This window comes from Panthera uncia, chromosome A2 (genome assembly GCF_023721935.1).
Source record: "Panthera uncia isolate 11264 chromosome A2, Puncia_PCG_1.0, whole genome shotgun sequence".
In the NCBI taxonomy this organism is placed as follows: Eukaryota; Metazoa; Chordata; class Mammalia; order Carnivora; family Felidae; genus Panthera; species Panthera uncia.
The window spans coordinates 62,202,285-62,226,258 of NC_064816.1; the positions used below are offsets into that span (position 1 = coordinate 62,202,285).

Consider the following 23,974-nt stretch of genomic DNA (forward strand, 5'->3'; position numbering starts at 1 on the left):
TGTGATGAACTCTCGTTGTCCTGCCAGCTACAGAAAGAGCCTGGCGCCCTGAGCCGGGCTGGGCCCCCCCTGCCCCCCGCTGACCCAGCCGGTGGACGGGCGGTGAGGACCGGGCTGGCGGGTGGCAGGGCCCGGCCTGCTGTGTTCTAGATGGCTACGGTCAGCTCGTCCTAATTCCCAGAAGCCCAGCACCTGCTCCACTCCGGGGTCTGATTACCCCGGCTCAGCTCAGTGACGCTAACCTGATTTGGGCAGTGCCTCGGTGCCATAATCACATTTGTGCAGGGGGAGGGAGGGCGGGGACAGTGCAGGCACCCCTCCCCTGAGAGCCCGCAGTGGTTCTGCGGCCCCAGGCGCACGTCCCCTTCGGGGGCAGACCTGCCTCCCCGCCCTCGTTTCCGTGGCTCTGACACGCACTGGGGGCACAGCCCTCTGCCCGTGGCCGGACCTTGTCAAGTCGGCTCTAAGGACCGCAAACCCCCACAGGGAAGAAAGGGAGACTGTTACAAGCCCCACGCAAGTCCGTGGAGCGGCCCCGGTGCAGACCTGCCAAACGTGCCCATGCTCTCAGCAGAGGTCCCCGGATCCTGAGACGTCTGCAGTCACTTCGCAAATGTACGGAAGACGTTGGGTCTGCATCTCAGAATTATGCACGTGGTTGTCATTCAGAATTGTGACCCACCGGATGGACGGCTTCAACGGAACAACCGGGCGATACGTCCAAATCCAAGCTGCAGCCCTTCTAGATCTCTCTCTGGCTTCGGGGTCCCTTGGTTGAGGGATCCGTTTAAGATACCAAACCTACCGCAGGTCTTTGAGCCTCCTGTGACCTCTCAGGCCTCTGTGCCTTTGTCATAATCTTTTCTTCCACAAGAAGGGGACTGTGCCTGTCAGCGCTGCCTGCGTTATCCCCTAAGCACACGGCTTACCTGCGATCTCTTAGCCAAAGCGTTCACCTGTCTCCCCTGGAGGGTTAATCACACCCCTTCCCTCTGCGTGTATAGCGCTGACCAGAGAGTGCAGAGACTGGGGAACGTGTACCTTCCCACCAAGAACCACTCCCTCGGGAAAGGGACCCACCCTTCATTGGTCCCCGAGGGGCCGGCACACGCGTGGCCTAAAGGCCCGGACCTTCGCTGGACAGAGAGGGAGGTGCCTATGGAGGAGCCCGCAAACCTGCCTGTGCTCTGAAACATGGGATCAGCCCGCGTCTGCGGCTCCTGCCAGACCACCACAGGTGCCCTCAAACGTTAGCCGGAATCTTGGGCTCGAGAGCCAAATTCCAACATGGCGCCTCCGTCGGGTGCCCAGTCTCCCTTCAGGAAAATAAAACTGGGGTGTGTTCTTCCTGACGCTGAGTGGTCTTCCCCCAAATACTTGGATCTCCCCTTCTTACCAGGCCTCTTCCCTGAGCGTAGGCACACACTTTGGGCTCATTTCTGCACACCCGCCGTGTTCTGCACCACCTCGCCCCCTCCCCGGGGAGGCCACTGCCGTGTGTGGGGGTGGTTTTGTAGGGTAACTTTGAATTGATGCCGACTGAAGACAGTCACCCAGTCTGAGGCCTCTGTGATAATGGACAGACCACCGGAGGCCAATTCATCACCAAGCTCTGCCCACCAGGCTTCAAAGCCCACCTGAGCCTCTCCGCCACCAGAGGGGTTCTGAAAATACTCATCAGCCTGTGTCTCTCTTCAGCTAAAAACTCCCTTAGTGACTATGTGTTGCCCTTAGGGAAGGCCCGTCTTCCTCACGCTCATCCCCTCATGATCTCCTCACCACTGCCTCTGCAGCCCGCCTCCTACACCCCTCCGTACACTCCTGCCCCGGGCGGTGAAGACCCTCGCAGCTTCTGGGACCTCACATCCGTGATCTCCCCACCCTCCTGCGGACAGCAGTGCAACACGGTGCGTGAAGCGGGAACTCTGGGATCACGTCACAGTGCAACTTTCGTGGCTCTAGCAAGTTCTGAGCCTGTCTTGCCCTTCGGTCTGCTGGATGCAATACATTCTCATCGCTATTTCCTTTCCCTGGAGTGTGTGACCCAAGCAGCCCATGAACAGCACCCCCACCCCACCCCCGCCCCAGCTCAGCCTACATCCGTCACTTTTCCAAGACTGGCTCCCATAGCAACTCTTTCCTGATCCCCGTGTTCCCATGGTGACAACGACTGGCTTGCTTGTTTCTCTGATCACGCTGCACCTTCTGCGAATGACTGTTCACTTAGCGTCTCTGTCTGACCCATAAGATCCTCAAGGGCCCCGTCATCTGCAGCCCACAGGCCCGGCATGCAGCGGTTACCCAATACACGTGAATGAATCGGCGACTATTACACATCCCATCAGGGTAAGTTGTGAAATACAACGAGTGGATGTATCCAGCACCTGCTGCTAAGACCACGACTTGGTCCACCATTTGCCTGAGAGCCCACTGACAAGGATTATAAAACGTACTCAGGGTAGTTGCCTCCTAAAATGTCCCGACAAAGGCTTCGGCCCCTCTGAAATGCCTCCAAAGGATGCCTTGTTGCAAAGTCCTCGCAAAGTCACGGGCACAGAGCGGTGGCCAAAGTGAAATGCTACGCTGCCTTCCGAAATCCCACCACTGAATTATGAACGCATGTTCTGATCTCCCTTCCTTGGTGCAGAATCACGAATATGTGATGAATACATATGTGTTCGGGACAACATCCTGTAGAGCATATTCAAATAAGGACAATACAAATTTTTTTTTCTCACGATTCCCGAGGGAAGACCACAAAATTCTATATGAAATAAGATGAAACTCAGTCTTTCCCTACCTCTCGTCCCTAAAACGTTCTGGATCACTGTATCACTCCATAGACCTATCTGGATTTCCATCAAAGATGAAGAAAAAAAGCACTAAGAGAAATTAGAGCTTTTGACATTGGTGAGGAAATGGGTGAGGGGGATCTTATCATTCAGTACACCATTGGTTTTTGGTATTGCCGTTATAAGTCACACAGAATTAACTAATCACGAAGCCAGGTACATATAAGACTGTAATTAAAATGTAAATTCTAGGGGCGCCTGGGTGGCTCAGTGGGTTAAGTGGCCGACTTCGGCTCAGGTCATGATCTCGCGGTCCGTGGGTTCGAGCCCCGCGTCGGGCTCTGGGCTGACAGCTCAGAGCCTGGAGCCTGTTTCAGATTCTGTGTCTCCCTCTCCCTGACCTCCCCCGTTTGTGCTCTGTCTCTCTCTGTCTCAAAAAAATAAATAAACGTTAAAAAAAAATTTAAGGGGCGCCTGGGTGGCTCAGTCGGTTGGGTGTCCGACTTCAGCTCAGGTCACGATCTCACGGTCCGCGAGTTCGAGCCCCGCGTCGGGCTCTGGGCTGATGACTCAGAGCCTGGAGCCTGCTTCCGATTCTGTGTCTCCCTCTCTCTCTGCCCCTCCCCCGTTCATGCTCTATCTCTCTCTGTCTCAAAAATAAATAAACGTTAAAAAAAAAATTAAAAAAAAATGTAAATTCTAGTGTAAGTAAAGGCTCACATCCTAATGAAGGAGCACATAAATGGGCAAAAGGGAGCAGGGAACATTTTGGATAAATAATACATCATCTGCCTCCCACTAATATCCCTGCCATTAGCGAATCATGTTGGAATAACTGGACATTCAAAGCCCAAAACACAACTGCATCTGGCCACCGACCTTACCCCCCTCACAAAAACTAACTCAAAGTGGATCACAGACCTAAATGTAAAATGTAAAATGCCTAAATGATGACACGGGAGAAAACCTACATCCTCTTGGGTGTGGCGATGAGTTTGTGGCCACCACACCAAAGGCAGGATCCAAGAAAGAAAACATTGATGAGACAGACTTGAGGAAAATCAGAAACTCCTGCTCCACAAAAGACATTGCAGAGAATGAAAAGCTACCCATTGGGAGAATATATTTGCCAAACGCATCTCTTGATAAAGGACTGGTATCCAAATTATAAAAGGAAGTCCTCAAACCCAACAAGAAAATAAACAACCCAACTAACACAGGGGCGAAAGATCGGAACTGACACCTCACCAAAGAAGATATTCAAACGTCAGATAAGCATATGACAAAATCTTCTACGGGGTACGTCGGTAGGGAGTCTGAAATGAAAACAACTTTCAGATACCAACAGACACCTATGGGAACGGCTAAAATCGAAAACACCGACAACACCAAATGCTGGTGCGGATGTGGCAAAACAGTAACTCTGATTTCATGGCTCGTAGAAATGCAAAATGGTACAGCTGCTTTGGAAGAGTCTGGCAGTTTCTCATAAAAACCAAATGTTCTCTAACCATACGACCAAGCAATTATGTGGGTTCCTGTTCATTTACCCAGATGAGTTGAAAACTGTGTCCACACAAAAACCTGCACTTGATGCTCATAGCACTCTTCAAATAATTACCGAAATTCGGAAGCAACCGAGATGTCTGTGATATTGTCATTTATAATAAGAAATATATATATATTTGGTCTTTGTCCCCATTTCCGGCACAGAGCTCCTAAAACCCTTGGAACTGAATAAGCCAGGAAGTCCATAAAGGCGTCTTTTGTCATGTTAATGAGAAGCGGCTAGGTCACCTAAGGATGCTGGCTGGCTCTCAAGGGAACCAATCCTGTTACTGGAGCATTGGAACTGTTAAGTCCCAACCCTGACCTCTAGGGAGGGGAGGGCGTTGAAGATTGAGTTCAATCACCAATGATCCGTGATTCAACCCATCATGCCTATGTAATGAAGCCTCTATAACACCCCAAAAGCGGGTTGGTAGAACCTGAGGGCCAGTGAACAGGTGGAGACTTGGGGACAGTGGGACCAGGAGAGGACATGGAAGTTCCACGCCCCTTCCCCAGATCTTGCCCCCCCCCACGTTTCCTCCACCTGGTCCTTCCTGAGTTTTATCCTTCTCTAACGAACCAGTGATTTAGCAAGTAAGATGTCTGAGTTCTGTGAGCTGCTCTAACAAATTAATCAAACCCAAGGGAGGGGGTCGCTGGAATTTCTGATCTATAGCAGTTGGTCAGGTGACAGGTGACAACCTGGAGTTACAACTGGCAACTGAAGTGAGGCAGTCTTGTAAGACTGTGGGATCGAATAGTCCACTATCCAGGTAGATAGTATCAGATCGAGGTAATTGTTCAATGGTACTGGAAAACCTCTGAGTCAGAGGTGGGTGCGGGATATTAATGTCCTTCAATAGGTACATCCAAACAATGAGATACTATTTGGTGATTTAAAAAAAAAAGAGAGAGCTGGAGCACCTGGGTGGCTCAGTCGGTTGAGCGTCCGACTTCGGCTCAGGTCATGATCTCACGGTTCATGGGTTCGAGCCCCACGTCGGGCTCTGCGCTGACAGCTCGGAGACTGGAGCCTGCTTCTAATTCTGTGTCTCCCTCTCTCTGCCCCTGCCCTGCTCACGCTCTGTCTCTCTTTGTGTCTCAAAAATGAATAAACGTTAAATTTTTTAAAAATTAATCCATCCAATTAAACATGGGCAAAGACATGAAGACACATTTCACTGCCAAGGCCATATGGGTGGCAAAGAAACACACCGAAAGATGTTCGACATCATTAGTCATCAGGGAAATGCAAATGATGATATCCCTACTGTCCTACCAAAACACCTAGAATTTAAAAATGGTGAATAACAAATGCTGTTGAGGACGCACAGCCTTAATTCCTCACACATCGTTGGTAGAGGCATAAAATGGTACAGCCTCTCTGGAAAACAGTTTGACAGTTTCTTGAAAAGGTAAATAAACTCACAGCTAGCATATCACACTCAATTACTTTCTTGGGAATTTTTGCCAGAGAAATGAAAACATACGTTCACCCAAATACCTATGTGTGAATGGTCACGGAAGCTTTATTTTCAGTTTTGTGTTTTTGGACTCTTTATGTGCAATCACCCAACCCTGGAAACAACTCTGATGTCCTCAGTAGGTAAATGGTTAAACAGGCTGGGTTACCAAGAAGGTGGTGCCAAACTGCTGTTGTGAGTCAGTAAAAATAACCGTGTATCGATTCATGCCACACTCCGGACAGACCTCAAGGTCATTATGCCAAGTGAGAAAAGCCGGCTGCAAAAGGCGACAGGCTTTGTGATTGTGTGTGTATAACACGCTCAAAGTGAGGACAGCAGGGCATTAGCGTGTGTGAAGAGGTGGGGAGGGGACATCTTTGTGGTGATGGAGAAGTTCTGCATCCTGGCTGTGGGGGTGGGGGGAGGTGACATGAACTTACACGCGTGACAATGACATAAGACTACACGCACACAATGTCAGCTTCCGGGTTCTGTTACTGCACTATCGTGTGCAAGCTGTAACAACGGGGGGAAACTGGGTGAAAGGGATGAGGGGGGTCTCTGCATATGAACCTTGTTATTTTCTCTTTAATCTACAAGTGTTCAAAATAAGAACTTAAAACCTTCCAATATTTTAAACCAAGAACATGACATATTCATGTATCGGCCAGACATAACTAGAGAAAGACTTGGTGAACGATAAATAGGGGTAAATTGTACATAGGGATTGAGCATAGGGATTTTAAGAATGGAGGGAAGCGGGGGGCGCCTGGGTGGCTCAGTCGGTTGAGCATCCGACTTTGGCTCAGGTCATGATCTCGCAGTTGACGAGTTCAAGCCCCGAGTCAGGGTCTGTGCTGACAGCTCAGAGCCTGGAGCCTGCTTTGGATTCTGTGTCTCCCTCTCTTTCTCTGCCCCTCCCCCACTCATGCTCTGTCTCTCTCGGTCTCAAAAATAAATAAACATTAAAAAAAATTAAAAACAAAAAAGAATGGGTGGCAGGTATACAGAAGAGCATCAGAGGTCATGGGCGCTGGGAGGGACAACCCAACACCTGTGCAGAGTCCCAGAAGGGGAGGGAAGAATGTGCAGAAGCAAACTTTGGAGAGATTATGCGTAAGAATTTCCCTACACTGAGGACAAGTGACAAATTACAGATTCTGGAAGCTCTGTGAAACCCAAGGAGAATAAGCACGAAGAAGCAATCAACTTTCATCCTAGTAGAGCTGCCTAGACGCAAAGACAGAAGGCAAATACTGCAAGCAATCAGAGGGTGAAAGAAGTCACATTGCCACATTACCTCTAAAAGTCACAGTGAGACTGATGAGTGACATCCCACCAGAGGTGATGGGAGAAGGATGCCAATGGGCTTATGCATTTAATCTGCCAAAGGAAGAGAACGTCTAGCCTGGAACTCTAGACCCAGCAAAAATATTGAAAGGGGAAGGCAAAATAAAGACATTTTCAGAGAAACAAGAACAGAGGGAATTGTATCAAAATAGGAAAGAAATTATAAAGATAGTTTTTCAGACAGAAAAAAAATGATTCCAGGTGAAAATAAGAAAACATAGGAAAGAAAGATCAATGGCAGGGCACCTGGGTGGCTCAGTCGATTGGGTGTCCGACTTCAGCTCAGGTCATGATCTCATGGTTTGTGGGTTTAAGCCCTGCATCAGGCTCTGTGCTGATGGCTCAGAGCCTGGATCCTGCTTCGGATTCTGTCTCTCTCTCTCTCTCTCTCTCTCTCTCTCTCCCTGCCCCTCCCCCCCCACACTCTATCCCTCTCTCAAAAATAAACATTAAAAATAATAGTTAAAAAAAGGAAATAAGAAAAACTCAAACCATCTAACGCCTAAAAGATCTAGAAAAAGAAAAAAACAAAACGTAAAGTTAGTAGAAGGAAGGAAATAATAAAGATTAAAGTAGAAATAAATGAAATAGAGACCCCCCCCCCCCCCAGAGCCTGGATCTTGCTTCACATTCTGTCTCTCCCTCTCTCCCTGCCCCTGCCCCATGCTGTCTCTCTCCAAAAATGAATAAACATTAAAAAAAAAAAAAAAAGACAAGAAAGCAGAGAAAAACCATCATATAAGAGGTGGACCAGATAGACAGCTATGCACTTCAGTGTGCCAACAATTACTTTAAGTAAATGGACAAATTTGAGAAAAATTATCATGTTGGACTTATAAACAAATGAAAAAAAAACAAAAACAAAAACAAGCAGCAACTGTAGCCTGCACACAGGAGACTCATTGTAGGTGTAAGAGAACAGGAAAGGAAAGGAAGACACTGGGAAAACGTATCCCCTGACCACTAACCCATAGAAACCGGATGTAACTGCAGTGACCTCACTGTATGCAGATTTCATAGAGATAAAGAGAGCATTTTGCGGTGACGAATGGGTCGTTCGGCGGGAAGGTTTGACGATTCTAGACGCGTGTGCAGCTGGGTACAGAAACTTCAAAATATGTCAACTACACCCGGGCCAAACATAAAACAAGCCATGGGCAGGTCTATAAGCCACAGCTGAGATGTTCCCAGTCGTCCCTAAGGAGACAAGTTGCATTGCCCTGTTTGTTACAAGATTGAAATTGATTTTGTGTCCTCACTTTCTTGGGCTTGACCTGGGAACCAACTGTTTTTCTATTTTGTCTGTTTTCCCAATGGAATGTTGTCCTTTGACTTCTCGAAAATCTGAGCCTTCTTTTAAGATTTGCTTTATAATATATACTGTATTTCCTGCCAGCGTTTGCCCTTTTGTTTTGTTTACGAGTCTTGTGGTTTTTATGAAATGAAATCTTCTCATCGTTTTATGTGGTGTATTCCATTGCCTTCGTTCTTCAAATCTGCAAGAGTGGGTTTTAATGTATTTATTTTTCCCGAGATAGGATATTCTGGTGAGTCTTAGTTAGTGATGGCATAGGTGCAGAAAAGCTTACCTTGTGTAAAAGGAATCCTTTCAGACCATCAGGGGATTGTCTGTCGGAATTTTAAAGGTAGTCTTTCCTTCTAACTAGAAGGATCTTCCTTCCGAATCTTTATATGACAAATATTTATTGTGCTTCTGCTAAGGGGCAGGGCAGGTTCAAGGAGCTGGATAAAGCGACTATTAACCAGACCCGCCCTCCGCGTAGCTCACAGTGTGGTGGGAGGAGGGAGGCAGTAACAACTATACAAATAAACGTGTATTTCATGCAAGATGGGAAAATGAAGCAGGACGGGGTGACTAAGGTGACCTCTGGCTCAGCCTATTGCAGGCTGACAGCTGCCTTGGCCGTCAGTCCCTCCCACCAGCTACGTCTGAATCTGCTCACTCCTACAGTGATTCCCGTGGAAACTCCACAAGTGGGGATCCAAGTTTGTATCAAATCATGCCTTCCGCGCCTTCCCCAGGTCACACGTTAGGTATTCAATGAGTGGTGGTTGATTCAAATCGATGAAAACAATTTTTTTTTTGAGAATAAAAGCTTGTCTCGAAGATTAATTCTTAAATAAAAAAGAGTGGGCATGATTCACACGGGGTCCATAAAGTCTGCCACACCTAGATTGTTCTAACAAGTAGGAGATGCTCAGATATGTTCAAGAGGTACCTGAGGATCTTGATTTGTTTCTAAAATCTCCCCAGTTTGTTCGAAAAGCTCCCTTCCCAGAACTTCTGGTAAAAGTAACTGGGGCAGGGCCTGGGCATCAGTATACGGTAACACCACGGACTGCGCGTAACTCGTTCTGCGAATGTTCCACAAGACGAGCAAACGTTTCTAGCAAATTTTAACTTGATGAATGAGCGATGTCTTGTGATACAAGTCATACGTGATGCCGAACGTCACATGATCACAACTGAGCTAAAGGTTTTTGAAATTCGCTTTGATATACGAGCGCTTTGGATGACGAGCGTGTTTCCAGAACGAATTATGCTCACAAACCAAGGTGTGACCGTGTTTTCAGAGCTCCCCCGGTAACTCCAATATACAGCCAGGTTGGACACCACCAGCCTGGGGCCACGATCACGTCTTAATTGTCATCACACGTGATGCGTCAGTCCTCAGCTCTGCACGCTGCCATGGCCGCGTCGGATGCGACAACTCCAGGCTCTCGCTGTAACACTATCTATTTCTTCCCCGCTAGAAAATGCCCATCTGTACACGAGAAAACCTGGTGCTATTTGGCCGGTTACGTATTTTACCTAGAATTAGTCAGTGCTGGCTTGCAACACATCGCTTGTGATGCGTCTTGGTATCTGCTAAGAATACCGGTCTGGGTGGCCAAGGCTTTCTGTGTTTTATGGTTAACGTGGTTCACTGGGTCCATCATGCCCTCCTCACGACAGAGCACCTACCGAGGCACAGAGTGCTGTCAAGGGACAACCATACGGTGTCGCATTTAACAGGAGCAGAAACAAGGCTTGTTGGCTTAACCAGGATCCTCCAGGCTGGGTGCTCTGCTTACTTCTTTCTGAGACTAGGCAGGCGGAGGCACAAATAAATGGGAGTCACGCTCCTGGGGTGCCTCGGTGGCTCAGCCAGTTGAACGTCCAATTGGAGCTAGGGTCATGATCTCACAGTTCATGAGTTCGAGCCCCACATCGGGCTCCGTTGTTGTCGGCACCGAACCTGCTACGGATCCTCTGTCCCCCACCCCCTCTCTGCCCCTCCCCTGCTTTCTCTCTCTCTCTCTCTCTCAAAAATGAATAAACATTAAAAAAATGTAAATGGAGTCATGCTCCAGCCTTCCTCAAGGAGCAGTCAGCTGATGATGCATGAACCGCCTATCCTGTGACCAGCATGGCACCCTGCCCCAGACCCAAGCAGGGCTCTGAGACCCCCAGGGGGCCCTACCCAAGAGGCATAGTTGACTTACAAAGAAAGGAATCAGGCCCTCCGCCTTGTCTCTCTCCATAGCTTCCTGCAGGGCAGAACCACGCATAGCAAACTTGCCATCGGAAGGGATGGCTTTCAGTTTCACTCCTCCAATTAATCCGGCTCTTTCCACTGAGGAGTGTGCCTGGAAAGAAAGCGGCAGAGTTAGATTCTTGCGTGCGTGTCCTGTGCGGGTGACAGAGCCCCTGGCTCTGCAGACAGCTTCCAGGGCTGCACACCCCCCCCCACCCCTGCACCTGATTCTGGAATCTCACTTTGCGGTTTAGTGAACGAGCAGCAAAATAAAGTCTGAGGTAGAGGTAGCACCCGGCTTCTTGTCTGGGGGTTCCTCTTACCATGGGGCTTTGGGCACCTCGGGGGCCAAGTTCAGTGCATGGTGTCTGGAGCGAAGAAGCCAACGACACAGCATCGTTCCTGGATGGTGGGTCTCAGGAGCCCCCAGAAAGGCCGGTTCTTACTGCCAGCTCCCCCTCGCTGCCCTGCGGCCCCCACCGCCACCGTCTCCTACTTGACTCCATCCTGGGGTCTGGACCTCTCCGGTATGGGGACCCAGCTCCCAGTTGGTGACAGCAGTTGCAGGATCGCAAGACCTGAGGGCCTGGGGGGACTCCAGGCCCTTCCCCCGTGACCCCAGTGGACCTCCAAGACCTCACGTGCACACTGAGAAAATAACGAACGTCCACTTCCAAGCACAGTTATAAAAACGACTGACAGGTTGCATGGTATTGTTTTGATCTGATTTGACCTCCAACAAGACATTCAGATCTTGGAGACTCAGTGGGGCTTTGGACCAACACGCTCAGCCAACACACTCACCTGATCCGATGAGTAAGCCACTAGCTTGTCCATGATGGCACCCTGCGTCAGCCCGGGGGAGGCGGCCTGCAGGCGGCAGGTCACTTTGGTTCGAGCGGCCAGCAGGGCCATCAGAGTGGCCTCACTGGCACTTCCCTAGATCAAAGAAAGGGTCGAAATGAGCTTCAAAGTGCAGCAAAGAAATCACTCTCTAAACTGCTGGGAGACATTATTGTCCATACTGTTCTTAAAAGATGAGTCTGAAATTGCAAAGCTTATCCTCCTTCGCCCAGGAAAGATCGGAACAACCTGTGACAATCATTTCAGTTCTTTTTTTATTTTTTTATTTACATTTGAGAGAGAGAGAGAGAGAGAGAGAGAGAGAGAGACAGAGCGTGAGCCGGGAGGGGCAGAGAGAGGGAGAGGGAGACACAGAATCTGAACCAGGCTCTGGGCTCTGGGCTGTCAGCACAGAGCCTGACTCGGGGCTTGAACTCACAGACCGTGAGATCATGACCTGAGCCGAAGTCGGATGCTTAACCGACTGAGGCACCCAGATGCCCCCAGCCCGCAGGTCTTAAGATTCATTCAGCTTTATCATTCATTGCTTTGTCTATTTTATGTAACCTGTTGGCCGGCCCTTCCGAGCACTCAGCTCGCAGCAAGTGCAAGACCCACTTTGCGTGCATTTTTCCATGGAGTTCTCCCAGGCTGGCCAATGAGGGCTGGTCCTACGTCCACCAGAGGAGGAGACCGGGACCCGGGGTACCGGCCACTCAGCCCAGCTGTGTTCACAACCACTCGCGCAGAGAAACTTGTATTGGTTTACAAAATGGGATGCCTTTCCCTCCAGATTCAGAAATGCCCTTGGAGGTGCTCCCTCGGTTACTAATGTCACAGGGTTCGTTACGTCCTTCCCAATCCAGCACGCTGAAGCCCTCACCCCGAGTCCGCCAGAATGTAACCGTATTTGGAGATAAGGCGTCTGAAGAGGTCATTAGGTTGAAAGGTCCGACTGGTGTCCTTATAGGTCACCAGACATTCACGCACACAGAGAAAAGGCCATGGGAGGACACGGGGAGGAGACGGCCTTCTACAAGCCAGGGAGAGAGGCATCAGGAGGAACCATCGCTCCCCACTCGCTGATGGCGACTTCCAGCCTGAGGGACTGGGATACAATAAATGTCTATTGTTAAAGCTGCTGGTCCGTGGTGTTGTGTTAGGGCGGCCCAGCGGACTAATTCAACAACTTACCCTGGCAAAGAACTAAAAGAAAGGCACAGTCTTCACTCCTTGGAGGCTGCAAGTGGGTTAAAGATAACACGGACTCAGCACCCACCATGCTGTTCCGCAGAATTTGCAAAATAACCCTGTTTTTATTTTTATGTATTAAAAAAAATTTTTTTTAATGTTTGAGAGGCAGAGAGCGTGAGTGGGGGAGAGGCAGAGAGACAGGGAGACAGAGGATCTGAAGTGGGCTCCCTGCTGACAGCAGAGAGACCGACGCGGGGCTCGAACCCACGAACTGTGAGATCATGATCTGAGCCGATGTCAGAAGCTAAGCCGACTGAGCCACCCAGGTGTCCCGGTAGAACCTTGTTTTTAAATTCGGTCATTGTCAGGTGGGAAATGGATTCTAAGAAGGGAACTAACTTCTAGCAAGTGGCAGGGGGACGGGGGCCTCCCCACATTTAGAAGCGATGCCCCCCCATCTACTGCTCATAATCTCCACCTCTTAAGTAAATCCTAGAGGAAACCAACAAATTGAACAGTATTAACATTAGAAAGGAAAAAATAAAATAAAAGAAGGTAGATCTGGGTCGACTATGAGAGATTTGTAAGATTTGAGAATTTTGCAGAGAAATACACAATAAAATAATTAGGCCAACTTCCCCCGCTAACTTCGTTTTATCCTCATTTCCCTTCACTGACCCGATTTCCTGTTCTATTTTACCATTTCGATGCTTTTACTTATTCTTTTAAGCCAATTCAGATCCTCCGGGGAGACAGGTGAAGTTCGAACATAAATACATTTACTTGGAGTTTTGCCGCTCAAATGCATGGACTCAAATATACACATACAATCTTCTTAACCCGGCCTCTCGGGTGGGTTTTACATTTCTTCGGGCCATATTGTCACTAGCGGTCATTTTATTGTAGTATTTTTTTAAGTTTGTTATTTATTTTGAGAGGGGGGAGGAGGGGCAGAGAGAGAGGGAGACAGAAAATTTGAAGCAGGCTCTGTGCTGTCAGTGCAGGGCAGGACGTGGGGCTCGAACTCACGAACCGTGAGATCCTGACCTGAGCCGAAATCAACAGTCAACATGGGCTGGTGATGCTAGATCGGTAGAAGCAGGGAATCCAAGCTCCCTGAAAGCAGGCACGGGGTTTCCCACTCCAGGGTGGGGGGTTTCCTCCTGCGCCCCACGGCGTGTGTCTCCTGGGTCCAGCATCTACTCCTCGTCCGAAGTGGACCGCGCAAAGCTTCTTGAAAGGCATGGCGCCCGGGTGCTGGAATCCATCTGCCTGGTTCTGTCTCCAATACTCACGCGGGATCACAGCCCCCTCCCTGTGTGGCACCCTCTGCCTGAGGCCTTGAAACGCACCTTCCCCCCGCAACCTCTGTTCTCCCCTGAGCCACATGCTAATGAAAGGCTTTGAATCACCAACCGGATTCCTCCTGGGGTCGCCTTTCTTCTTGGTCCTTGCAAACTCCCCCCCTCCACGCAGCCGAAAATGATTGAACACACAAATTGCCCAACGGGAGAAATTGTCAGTGGGGAGTCCCGAGCTCAGAGGCCCATGGCAGCCACACGTTCCAGCTCCTGCCGTGGATCAGGAATTCGAGCAGATTTCTGGCCCTTTGTGGGAAGCCAACAGAGGGAGGAGTGGGCAGAAGGAGCCGGGGGTCTGTTCCGGGGCTCGGGCCGCGTAATGACACCTCTTCCCTGCAGCGGACAAAGGTTGCCATGGCAAGCCGGCTACGCGGCAGAGAGAGATGCTGTGACAGCCGACGCTGGGACCAGAAATGTCCTTTCAAGTGTCACCCCGCACACGGCAAAGCATTGGCTTTTCTTCCACAAGAGCTTTCAAACCCAATTAAGAGACCATTTTCCAGCCCAGTTTGGGCAGCTCACACGACGACTTGCCATCTGACTCTGTTGCCTGTCACCGCACGGACATCTAGTAGCTGGGATTGTGGCTCGGGGCGGGTGGGGGGAGAGCTGGGTGCAGCCTCCCCCCGCAGCCCAGCCCCACGGCTGTCACCAAGCTGGGGTGCTCCCTGGGGCCTCACAAATTACAGACAATCAACCTTGTCAGTTGCCTCCTGCTGCAAACACACGCGGGTGTCTGCTTCCATTCTGCAAAACTTGGGCTCCAAAGAGGACTTGACTCCAAGGGCAGAGAGATGCTGGGATTGGGATTGCCAGGGTCTCACGGTCTTTAAAGTAGAGATCATGGAAAGACTGAACCCAGGCCAGCATGCACACCTCGGGAGACTCTGACCCAAGCAAATGGTCAGGGACGCTCCTGGGTCCAGCCCACCATTATCCTAGCCTTGTCTCTGGCGAGCTTGTGCCCTGGGACACCACACGCTCCCATTCTTGGCCCCAGCTTCCTCGCCTATGAAAAAAGTCGTCACTAAAGCCATCCACGCTCTGGGGCGCCTTGGTGGCTCAGTCCTTCAAGTATCTGACTCTTGATTTCGGCTCACGGTTTGCGAGTTCGAGCCCCGCGTCGGGCTCCGTGCTGACAGCGTGGAGCCTGCTCGGGATTCTCTCTCCCCCTCCCTCTGCCCCTCCCCTGCTCATCTTCTCTTTCTCTCTCTCAAAAGAAAGAAACGTTCAAAAAAGTAATGTCTGCAGTAAACAAAGCCAGCAACCCTCACCACCCCTTGGAGGTTGAAAAAAGATCACATGAAGCCCAAGGAATAAGTATAGGTCATAGTGGGCATTCGGCAAAAAGCTGCTATTACTGTGAAGGGCACGCCTGAGATTATGGGGTATTTGTAAGCTTGGTGAGAAATATTAAATTACGGGAATCATCTTGGACGGTTGAAAGGAGGAGAATGAGACATGGCTTTGGTTGTAAGATCTGACACCCCAGAAACACTCTTTATTTTTGTTTTATTTTGATTTTTTGGTGGAGCGTGAATCCTGAATCTGGACTCAGCCCGGACAGCCCCAGGAGGAAGCTGATAATCTTTTTAGAATATTATCGCCCCTTGACCTAAAAGAGTATTTTCTGACGTGTTATTGATAAAGGGAACGATTTGATACAATGTAAGTCGTGTACAGTATTATTATTTTGTTAAGTTTGTTAAGTTTGAGAGAGACAGAGACAGAGGGAGTGGGGGAGGGGCAGAGAGAGAGAGAGAGAGAGAGAGAGAGGAGAACCCCAAGCAGGCTCTGTGCTGTCAGCACAAAGCCCAACTTCTGCTCAGGTCATGATCTCACCGTCTGTGAGTTTGAGCCCCGCGTCGGGCTCGGTGCTGACAGCTCAGAGCCTGGAGCCTGTTTCAGATTCTGTGTCTCCCTCTCTCTCTGCCCCTCCCCCGCTCATGCTCTGTCTCTCTCAAAAAATAAATCAACATTAAAAAAAAAAAAGAATTGTAAGATAATAGGTCTGTGCCGTTTGGAGCTAACAAAATTTACAGCAGCAAACGAAAACTGACACGCGGGAGGTCAGAAGCCCCCGTCTGGGTGGGCGGTCCCAGGACCCCTTGCTTCCTACGAGACTTTGGCCACGCCAGCCGCTGACTGCCCACACATGCCCCCGTGTCTCCGTGTCTCCGTGTCTCCGTGGGCCGCTGGGCAGAATAGCAGCCGCCGTAACTGACTCTCAATTCTCAATCTCACGACTGGGCACTTGACCGGAGGAAAATGAAGTCAGGGAGGGTGGTGGCTTCCACAGAGTCCATGGTCCAGGCTAGGAAATAAGAAAAGCCCAAAGCCCATGTCTCCTCGGTGGCATCTGTCCTGCGGCTCCTGGTGGGACAGACCTCTGACTGTCACTTGCGCCCGTCATGTCCTCGAGGCACGCCCTGGCACATGGTCGCTGTCAGTGGTACTTGTCCAATGGGGAGAACGAATTAGAGGGTGCGGAGAAAAGGCAGCATCTTCGGGGGACCTCGGCTCTCACTGATGTAGTGGTTTCCAGGAGCCTTGGAAGGACGTGGTCACGGCTGCACTCACCGCCCAGAGGACGGCGCTCAGCGGTGGTGGAGGTCACAGCTCTATGGCAGACGTGGGTTCAGACCCCGGCTCCGGGACTTCCCAGCAGGGGCTGGCGGGCAGGTCACCTGCGGGTCTACGCCTCAGTCCCCCGGCCTGTAAAACGGCGTTAAAACAGCCAGATTCCCAGGCTTTTGTAGGATCAGACGAGCTGATGCCCGCACAGGGCTCACGCCTGGTGACAGGCACCTGGAACGCTGCGTGAGCCTCCGCTCGTGTTCAGGGGCCGCCCCTGTTCCATCCACCGAGCCTGGGGGAGGGAGTGGCAGACACCGCCGGGACCCAAATCCAGATCCAGAGGGCTCCTAAGGGCTCAGCCATGCTGGTTCTCCAGGAGGCGTCCGAGGACGCACGGGAAGTTCAAGGGCCTCTCTCGTCCACCTGCAGCTGTGGCCCCGGCGTGGAGCCCAAGCACCCCCGGAATGCTGGACGCCCCTCCCCCGCCGCCTTACCTGGATCACTCCACCCCCTTCGCCCGCTTCCCCGGCCAAAAATGCCTCTGGCAGCTTCAGCATCTTCCCCAGCCAGTCCATCATCACCGTCTCCAGCTCCGTGCATGCCGGACTCGCGGCCTAGCGGGGCGGGAGGAAAGGAATCAGCCACCTGCCGGCCCGTGACCCATGGGGACGCGAGGCGGCCCGCTTCCTCACTTCTGTCCCTTGGACGCTATCGGTTTCACAACAGCCTTCAGCATTTTCAAAAGGCCCGTCTCTGGGCGGGATTACTGTGCTCTCCCCGCTGGCAGTTCCGGGGAGGAGAAGAGGCAGCCCAGCAGAGACGGGGACCCCCGGAGTGAGCACCACAGAGGGACCCCTCATGCTGCCAGCTCTGAAGCACCACCGAGGGCCACCCTGGCCACGTCACACGCCACACCCCTGTTCTGTCTCTCTCTGGAAGGATGGACGCAGCCACGCTCCCCAGATCCCAGAGGTGCCCCAGGAGGGACAAGGGTTTGCGCGGCCCTCTCGGTGACGTCACCGTCCTCCACCCACAGACTCAGCTCCCTGGGGACGTCACCCCCTCTCACCCACCCTTCTCTGCCACAAATCTCTAGAGGCTGGCGTCAGAGCAAGGGGCCCGGTCTTGCAGAATTTCGGGAGCAGATGGGTTTAGTGCCCCTGCCCTGGGGGCACCTGGGTGGCTCAATTGGTTGAAAGTCCGACTTCGGCTCAGGTCATGATCTCATGGCTCATGGGTTCGAGCCCCAAGTCGGGCTTTGTGCTGACAGCTCAGAGCCTAGAGCCTCGAGCCTGCTTTGGGTTCTGTGTCTCCCTCTCTCTCTGCCCCTCCCCCGCTCGTGCACACACGCTCTCCCTCTCTCTCCCTCTCTCCCTCTCTCTCTCTGTCAAAAAGAAATAAACATTAAAAAAAAAGTCCAGTCCCAGATGCTATTCAAAAGCCTGGATGAGCGTCAAACATGTGCTCTCTGCCCAGGACTCCTGGGAGAATGGCCAGGAAGGAAGGCAGAGCCCATAATGCCCCTACCATCCTGTGCTGCATTCCACCAGCACCTCGTGTGCCCCTGTTTAGTTATCTGTGTATTCACAGAAGGATCTAGAAAGATGCACCGGTGGACCCTCCTCCGGAGTCACAAGTGAATGCGGTGAGACTGGACGGAGTCGGGGAGGTGGGTTCTAGGTGGCCCGTGTCCTCTGGGAGCCCCCGGGGCAGGTCGCTGACCTTGCCTTTTAGGAGCTCGAGCTGGTGCTCTACCATCCCGGACTGTCCCCTGTCATCGCACAGGGGATGGGGCAGGTTGGCCTGGTTTCCACCGAGAATGCATGGAGCACCTCTCGCCAGGTGGGTCTCACTGGGGTGCCAGGGCCACATGCACACCATGATGCACGGCTGGTGACAGCCAGCTGGTCAGCCCCGGGGGAGGTCCTACCCCATCCCAGCTACGACCAGCTCCAGGCTTGGGAACCTGCACTCACTGAGGAACCCGTGTCCTGGCCAGTACAGGAGAGGGACAGGGAGGCGGTTCTCCAAGCTTCCAGAGAAACCAGTGTCCTCAGAAAAAGCACACGCAATGGGCTAGATGCCGAGTCACCCAGAAGGGACACGATGGCTCTGGACTGGCAGAGGGAAATGAAATCTGCTGCAGCATCTAATAAGAGAAGGCGTCCCTCAGAAGGGGGTGTGCTCGGCAGAGATACAGGGAGGGCACCGAGGCCACCCTGTCAGTGCCCAGGCTGCTGTCCCGGGGGCAGAGAAAGGCCTTGGGGCACGTGTGGAGGGACGGTCCAGAGACCCCCGGCAGAGGAGCCAGGGATGGCTCCCCCGCAATCCTTCCTGGGCTGCTGACTTCCTCCCCCAGCAACTCGGGATGGACGGACGCCCCTGTCTAAACAGCAAGCCTGCCGGAGTGGCGAGCCGGCAGGTGCTGGGTCCTGCTGCTTGGCCCGGCTCGTTCGCAAACTAACGCCTCTTTCACATGCTCAAGGCCAAGCCCGGCACGAGTCAGTGCTCATGCGTCCACTCAGCTGCAAGGCACGAGCCAGGTGGCACTCTGGACCCAGAAGGCCAACAGAAGACCCTGACCTTGGAAGATGTCAGCCTGGTGTGGGCAGCCCGGGGCCCCTGAGGCAGTCAGTGCACGGCTCTAGCTGAATCCTTCCAGCAGCTCCGGGGCTGGGGGCAGGGAGCCACAGGCAAGAGCCGGCCCCACCACTCCGCTGGCATTCTGTCCCCAGATACGGGGGTCCTGGGACAGCTGGCACAGATGCCGGGCTGGCCCCATTTCCAGGGCCACCTGCCCTGTGTCGCTGCCCACTTGTGATGGGCTGGAGGGGGCCTCTCCAGGCACGGCAGCCTTGGCTGCCAACAGATGGGCCAGGACCCCGGCAGCTGCAGAGTTCACAGAAATGCTCTGGGATGCTTGGCAGAATGCAGATTCCCAGGCTTGGGCTGCAGACACTCCAGGGTCTGGGCTGCGGTTTGAATTCCTACGGCCACCCTTCCGGGAAAGGAGGCTGTACCTCCCTGTGTCCCTAAGTCCCTTAGGGGTCACTCTGTCCAGGGCTGGATCCTTCTCCGCTCCCCACAGGTGGCTGGTCCCCACGGCAGATCCCCCACCACTGCCAGGAGCCCCCCAAGGGCCCCCCGAGCTCACCCAGGAGAAGCCGATGCAGCCGATGGCCCCGCACAGCATGTCCGCGAGCATGGCCGGGTACGAGTTGGCCGAGGGGAAGTAGGCAAAGAAGTAGGGGCTGTGCCAGTGCGTCACCTGCGTGGAGACAGAGCCCAGCCCCGCGTGAGGAGGACCCAGGGCCCCTCATTTCCAGGATTCTTCAGCTGGCCCCCCTCCTCCTCCATCTCTGACGCAAGCCACCCCCTCCAGCAGCCATGGCTCCATCACCCCTGCACCCCTCGTCTCTTCTGTTCCAGCCTTGCTGGGGGGGCCTGGGGCTGAGGTGTCAGGGAGAGGGGAGCAGATGTGCAAGGGCACGTCCCATCAGGGGAGCCAGGGCTCAGCAAGGCCACTGGGAGTGGGGACATTTAAGGGCGGGCGTGCAGGACTGGCTGGGAATACCCCAGAGTTTGGGAAGAAGATGGGGGAGGCGCCCTTCTTGCTCCTTTAATTTGTTCTTGCTGCTGACATGCCTGTCATGCGACAACAGAAAGAATAAAGCCCTCAAGACGCCCTGTACCCCTAGGGATTGTCACGGAGTCTCTACTTGGGGTTGTCACCTCTTTATCAGTGTCCAGGAGACATGACCCAGCCCCCCCAGCCGCCCCCAACCCCGGCACCGCCCCATCCAGCCCGCGGCAAATGCAGGGATGTTGAAAGCGCCCAGGACTGCAAATCGGGCGGCCGGTTGGATTTTCTGGGTTACCCCAGGCTGGTGACCGCCCCTCTCAGAGCCCCCAACACTCCCTCAGGTGGAAACAAAAGGAGTACCGGGGCGTTTCCGCCTCTACGCTTCTCGTGGCCTGCCTCTGAACCCCCAAACGTGGAGGAGGTGTTCTGTCAACACGAGTCACTTTCGTGGTCTGCGGCAAAATGCAAACCCCGTTTCCTTAAGGAACTAGTTACTAACTGGCCACAGGGTCCTCTGTGACACAAGAGACCCCCTGATCGGGCAGGTCGCTGCCCAGGAGCTCTCAGAGAACTGGGAGCGGCCGACAGGATTTGTGCAGACTCCTGGGGACTTAAGACCGGTCCCACAGCCACCAAGGCCACCCCATGTCTGCATGCTGAGCGCAGGCGAGCACCTGAGGAGGACGAGGGGGCTGCGGGGACGCTCCTGGAGCGCTGAGGGGTGGAGGGACGGACACGAGCAGCAGGATCCCAGGGAGAATGAGGCGATTCAGCCTGGGGTGGGGGCAGGGGTGGCCGGGAGCTCTCAGCAGAGCCACGGAGAAGCCAGCCGGCAGGACGGTGAAAGACGGTGGATGGTCTGGAGCGAGTGAGAAGCTGAGCACAGCCCCAGCCTGGGGGTGGGTGGTGGCGGTCAGGCAACCGAGGCTGGTGGTGGCGCTGAGACGGGCCCAGTGTCCAGGCCCCACGAAAATTTTAGGGGCCCGGAAAACATTTTCATTTCTTTGAAGAATCAGAAGAAAGAAGGAAACACTCCGGGCCAGGAAAGAAATTAACCAAATGCTACTATGTTCTCTTTTAAGTCAATGCCTTTTCAACTGATAAGTGCCCTGTGGAGGCCCCTCCCTGGGTGCCCTCCCTGCCGGCCCGGACACCTGGCCAAGGACAGGAATGACTTTGTTTTGCCTCCCAGCTCAAGCTCGCACCCACGCCCGAGATGGATGTTCCTGCACTCGCTCTGCAAGACCTGCAGACGGAGTCCCTCCCACCCCCACCCCGCCGGACCTCACCTCCTTTCCCTGCAACCGCACAGAGCACTGGGAGGGCTGGAATCCCACCCAGGGACCCAGGACCTTGCACTGCCCAGCGCGGCTCTGCACACTGAACGCCCCCTTCATACCAAGACTTCACGTTCCGCTGTCTCCCACCTTCCCCATGGATGGCATGTTTGTGCCCCCAGATTCCTGTGCCAAAGCCCTAACGCGCACTGTGATGGTCTTAGGAGTGGGGCCTCTGGAGCGCAATAGGGCTCCACTGGACCCCGAGGCGGGGTCTGGGCGAGGAGGAAAGGCCAGGTGAAAATGTGCCCAGAAGGCGGCCATCCGCAAGCCCGGGGGAGAATCCTCCCCAAGAATCAAATCTGCTGGCCCGGCCCCAGAAGCAAACCTCTGTTGTCTGAGCCGCTCAGCCCCCCCCCCCCCCCCCCCCCCCCCCGCCTCTCCCCGCCCCCCCCCCCCCGCCTCCCCCCCCCCCCCCCGGTGTTTGCACATTTGGCAGGAGCACCCTCTCGGCCTGACATTTAACCACACCTGCCCTGGAGGGGCTCAGCGTGTTTGCACAACCTCAGGGCGAGAACTGGGATCCTGCACTTGCCTCCAAGCACAAATGTCAAAGGAAACCCCTGGGAGAATGAGAAGTGAGCAGCGGGTCTGAAAGAGGCGCTCTCCGTCTTGAGGAGCAGCCCTGCCCCAGGTCAGTGGCCCTGGGACGCACTGGCTTCAGGGGACAGGGGTCTGCACAGAAACAGATGCCTCCCACATCTCCAGTGAAATAAATATGTGCCGTCTGCTAAACACAAGAATATTAGGAATGTGCTTCAATCTGAACTTCCTTGAAAACAGCCACCGGGGCCCTGTGTCCTCCAAAGGTTGTATGACTCACACGCATGTACCAGGGGCTAGGGGTGGGACCTGACCTTGGGCTTACGGGGGGACGGGGTGGGGGGGGGGGGAAGAATACTCACTGCCCTCGGAGCCCACACCATCTGGGTGGTGGTCCTGGCTCCACAGCTCACTAGCTGTGTGACCTCAGGCTGATCGCCTAACCTCGCTGGGCGTCAGTTGCCTCAGCTACAAAGTAGGAATGATAAGTCTCTCTCCAGCAAGGGGGCTGTGAGGACCAGGGAGAATAGCACGTGAGACCTGCCCCGTGCCCAGTAGGTGCTACCTCACGGCTAGCCCTCCCTTCTTCCAGCCTTGGGGACACACTTACCCCTGGCATGATTATCCTCTCAACGTCATTGATGATGTCCTCAAACGCGTCTGGCTCCTCGGGGGCAGTAGAGGGGACCAGCGACCGAAGGTAGCCAGGCTGCACGTCGGGGTAGACCTGGCGTCCCTCGATGCCGTCCAAATAGTCCGCCACAAAGTCCGTCATCTCCTTTCCTCTCCTCCGGAATTCGCTTGAGTTCATGGTGCGTGGGCTCCGCCAGGGGCAGGACCTTCACCGCGAGAGAAAATAAATCAGTTAGCAAACAGGACAGTGTCTCAACTGGGGTCGGGCAGTTACCAGCAAGCTGACTGCTAGGACCGCCTGGGCAGCCATGGAAACCCCCAGATTCCGGGTCAGGAGCACCTCCCTCCGTGTCCAGATGGGTGGACGCACCACTGGATTTGGACACGGCGGCAGACCGCTGGTTCTACCGCTCACCAGCCACTCCCGACTTTTCATCGTCTGCGGCGGTGAAAGGGGCGGGAAGTACACACCGTTTTCCTGGCCCGTCCCAACCTTGATGACGACCACCAACCCACTGAGTCCGGCCTCGACCCTTGCGAGCCAGCGGACAGGGACAAGCGAGCGTAACCTTCTGAGCCTCTCTGCCCGCACGAGAGACACACATGGCAATGCCGACCCCTCAGGAAGGCGTGGAAGTGCACACGTCAGGCCCTCGGCCCAGAGCACGGGGGGCGCAAGTTCCCATCAGCTAGTGTCTGCTTCCTTACGATGCCAGCCCAGCAGGGACCGCACTCCTGTATGCAACCTGCTTCTCAAACACAGTGCTGTCCTCCCTCACGATGTCAGTACAACGCGGGCGATTCTGGGTACTCGTGGTAGTTAGGTTCCACAAAGTCTCCATGGACACTGAATTAGAGAACATGGGACCGTTTCCAAGGGGAAACGCAGGGTGAGGGTCTTGTGTCTCAGGTCACATTTGTCAACCAATCAATACATCACATTATATAATTATGTTATAAGAAATATACAGATATATATATATATATATATATATATATATATATATAGAATTGCCTAGAGAATGGGAGAGCAGGGAGAGAGAGAGGAAATCTTAAGCAGGCTCTTGTCTCCTTCCCACAACCCTGGGATCGTGACCTGAGCAGAAACCAAGAGTTGGACGCTCGACCAACCGAGCCACCCAGGCGCCCCTTTATGTCTTTCTTAGAGATACTGGATTTGACATTGATTGATTCGCTAAGTTTGG

General features: G+C 53.3%; 1 protein-coding gene across 1 annotated transcript in view; it reads right to left on the reverse strand.

The window, feature by feature from the left end:
- DDC (dopa decarboxylase) overlaps positions 1-22,947 on the reverse strand; it is a 65,085-nt gene extending 42,138 nt beyond the window's left edge. Inside the window, exons 1-5 of the mRNA XM_049641267.1 lie at positions 22,747-22,947; positions 19,828-19,941; positions 17,168-17,287; positions 11,503-11,637; positions 10,667-10,810 (exon numbers count right to left, since the gene is read on the reverse strand). Of these exons, the coding sequence (XP_049497224.1) occupies positions 10,667-10,810; positions 11,503-11,637; positions 17,168-17,287; positions 19,828-19,941; positions 22,747-22,947 (714 nt within the window). The remainder of the gene's footprint in view (positions 1-10,666; positions 10,811-11,502; positions 11,638-17,167; positions 17,288-19,827; positions 19,942-22,746) is intronic.
- Between the last annotated feature and the right edge of the window lie 1,027 nt (positions 22,948-23,974).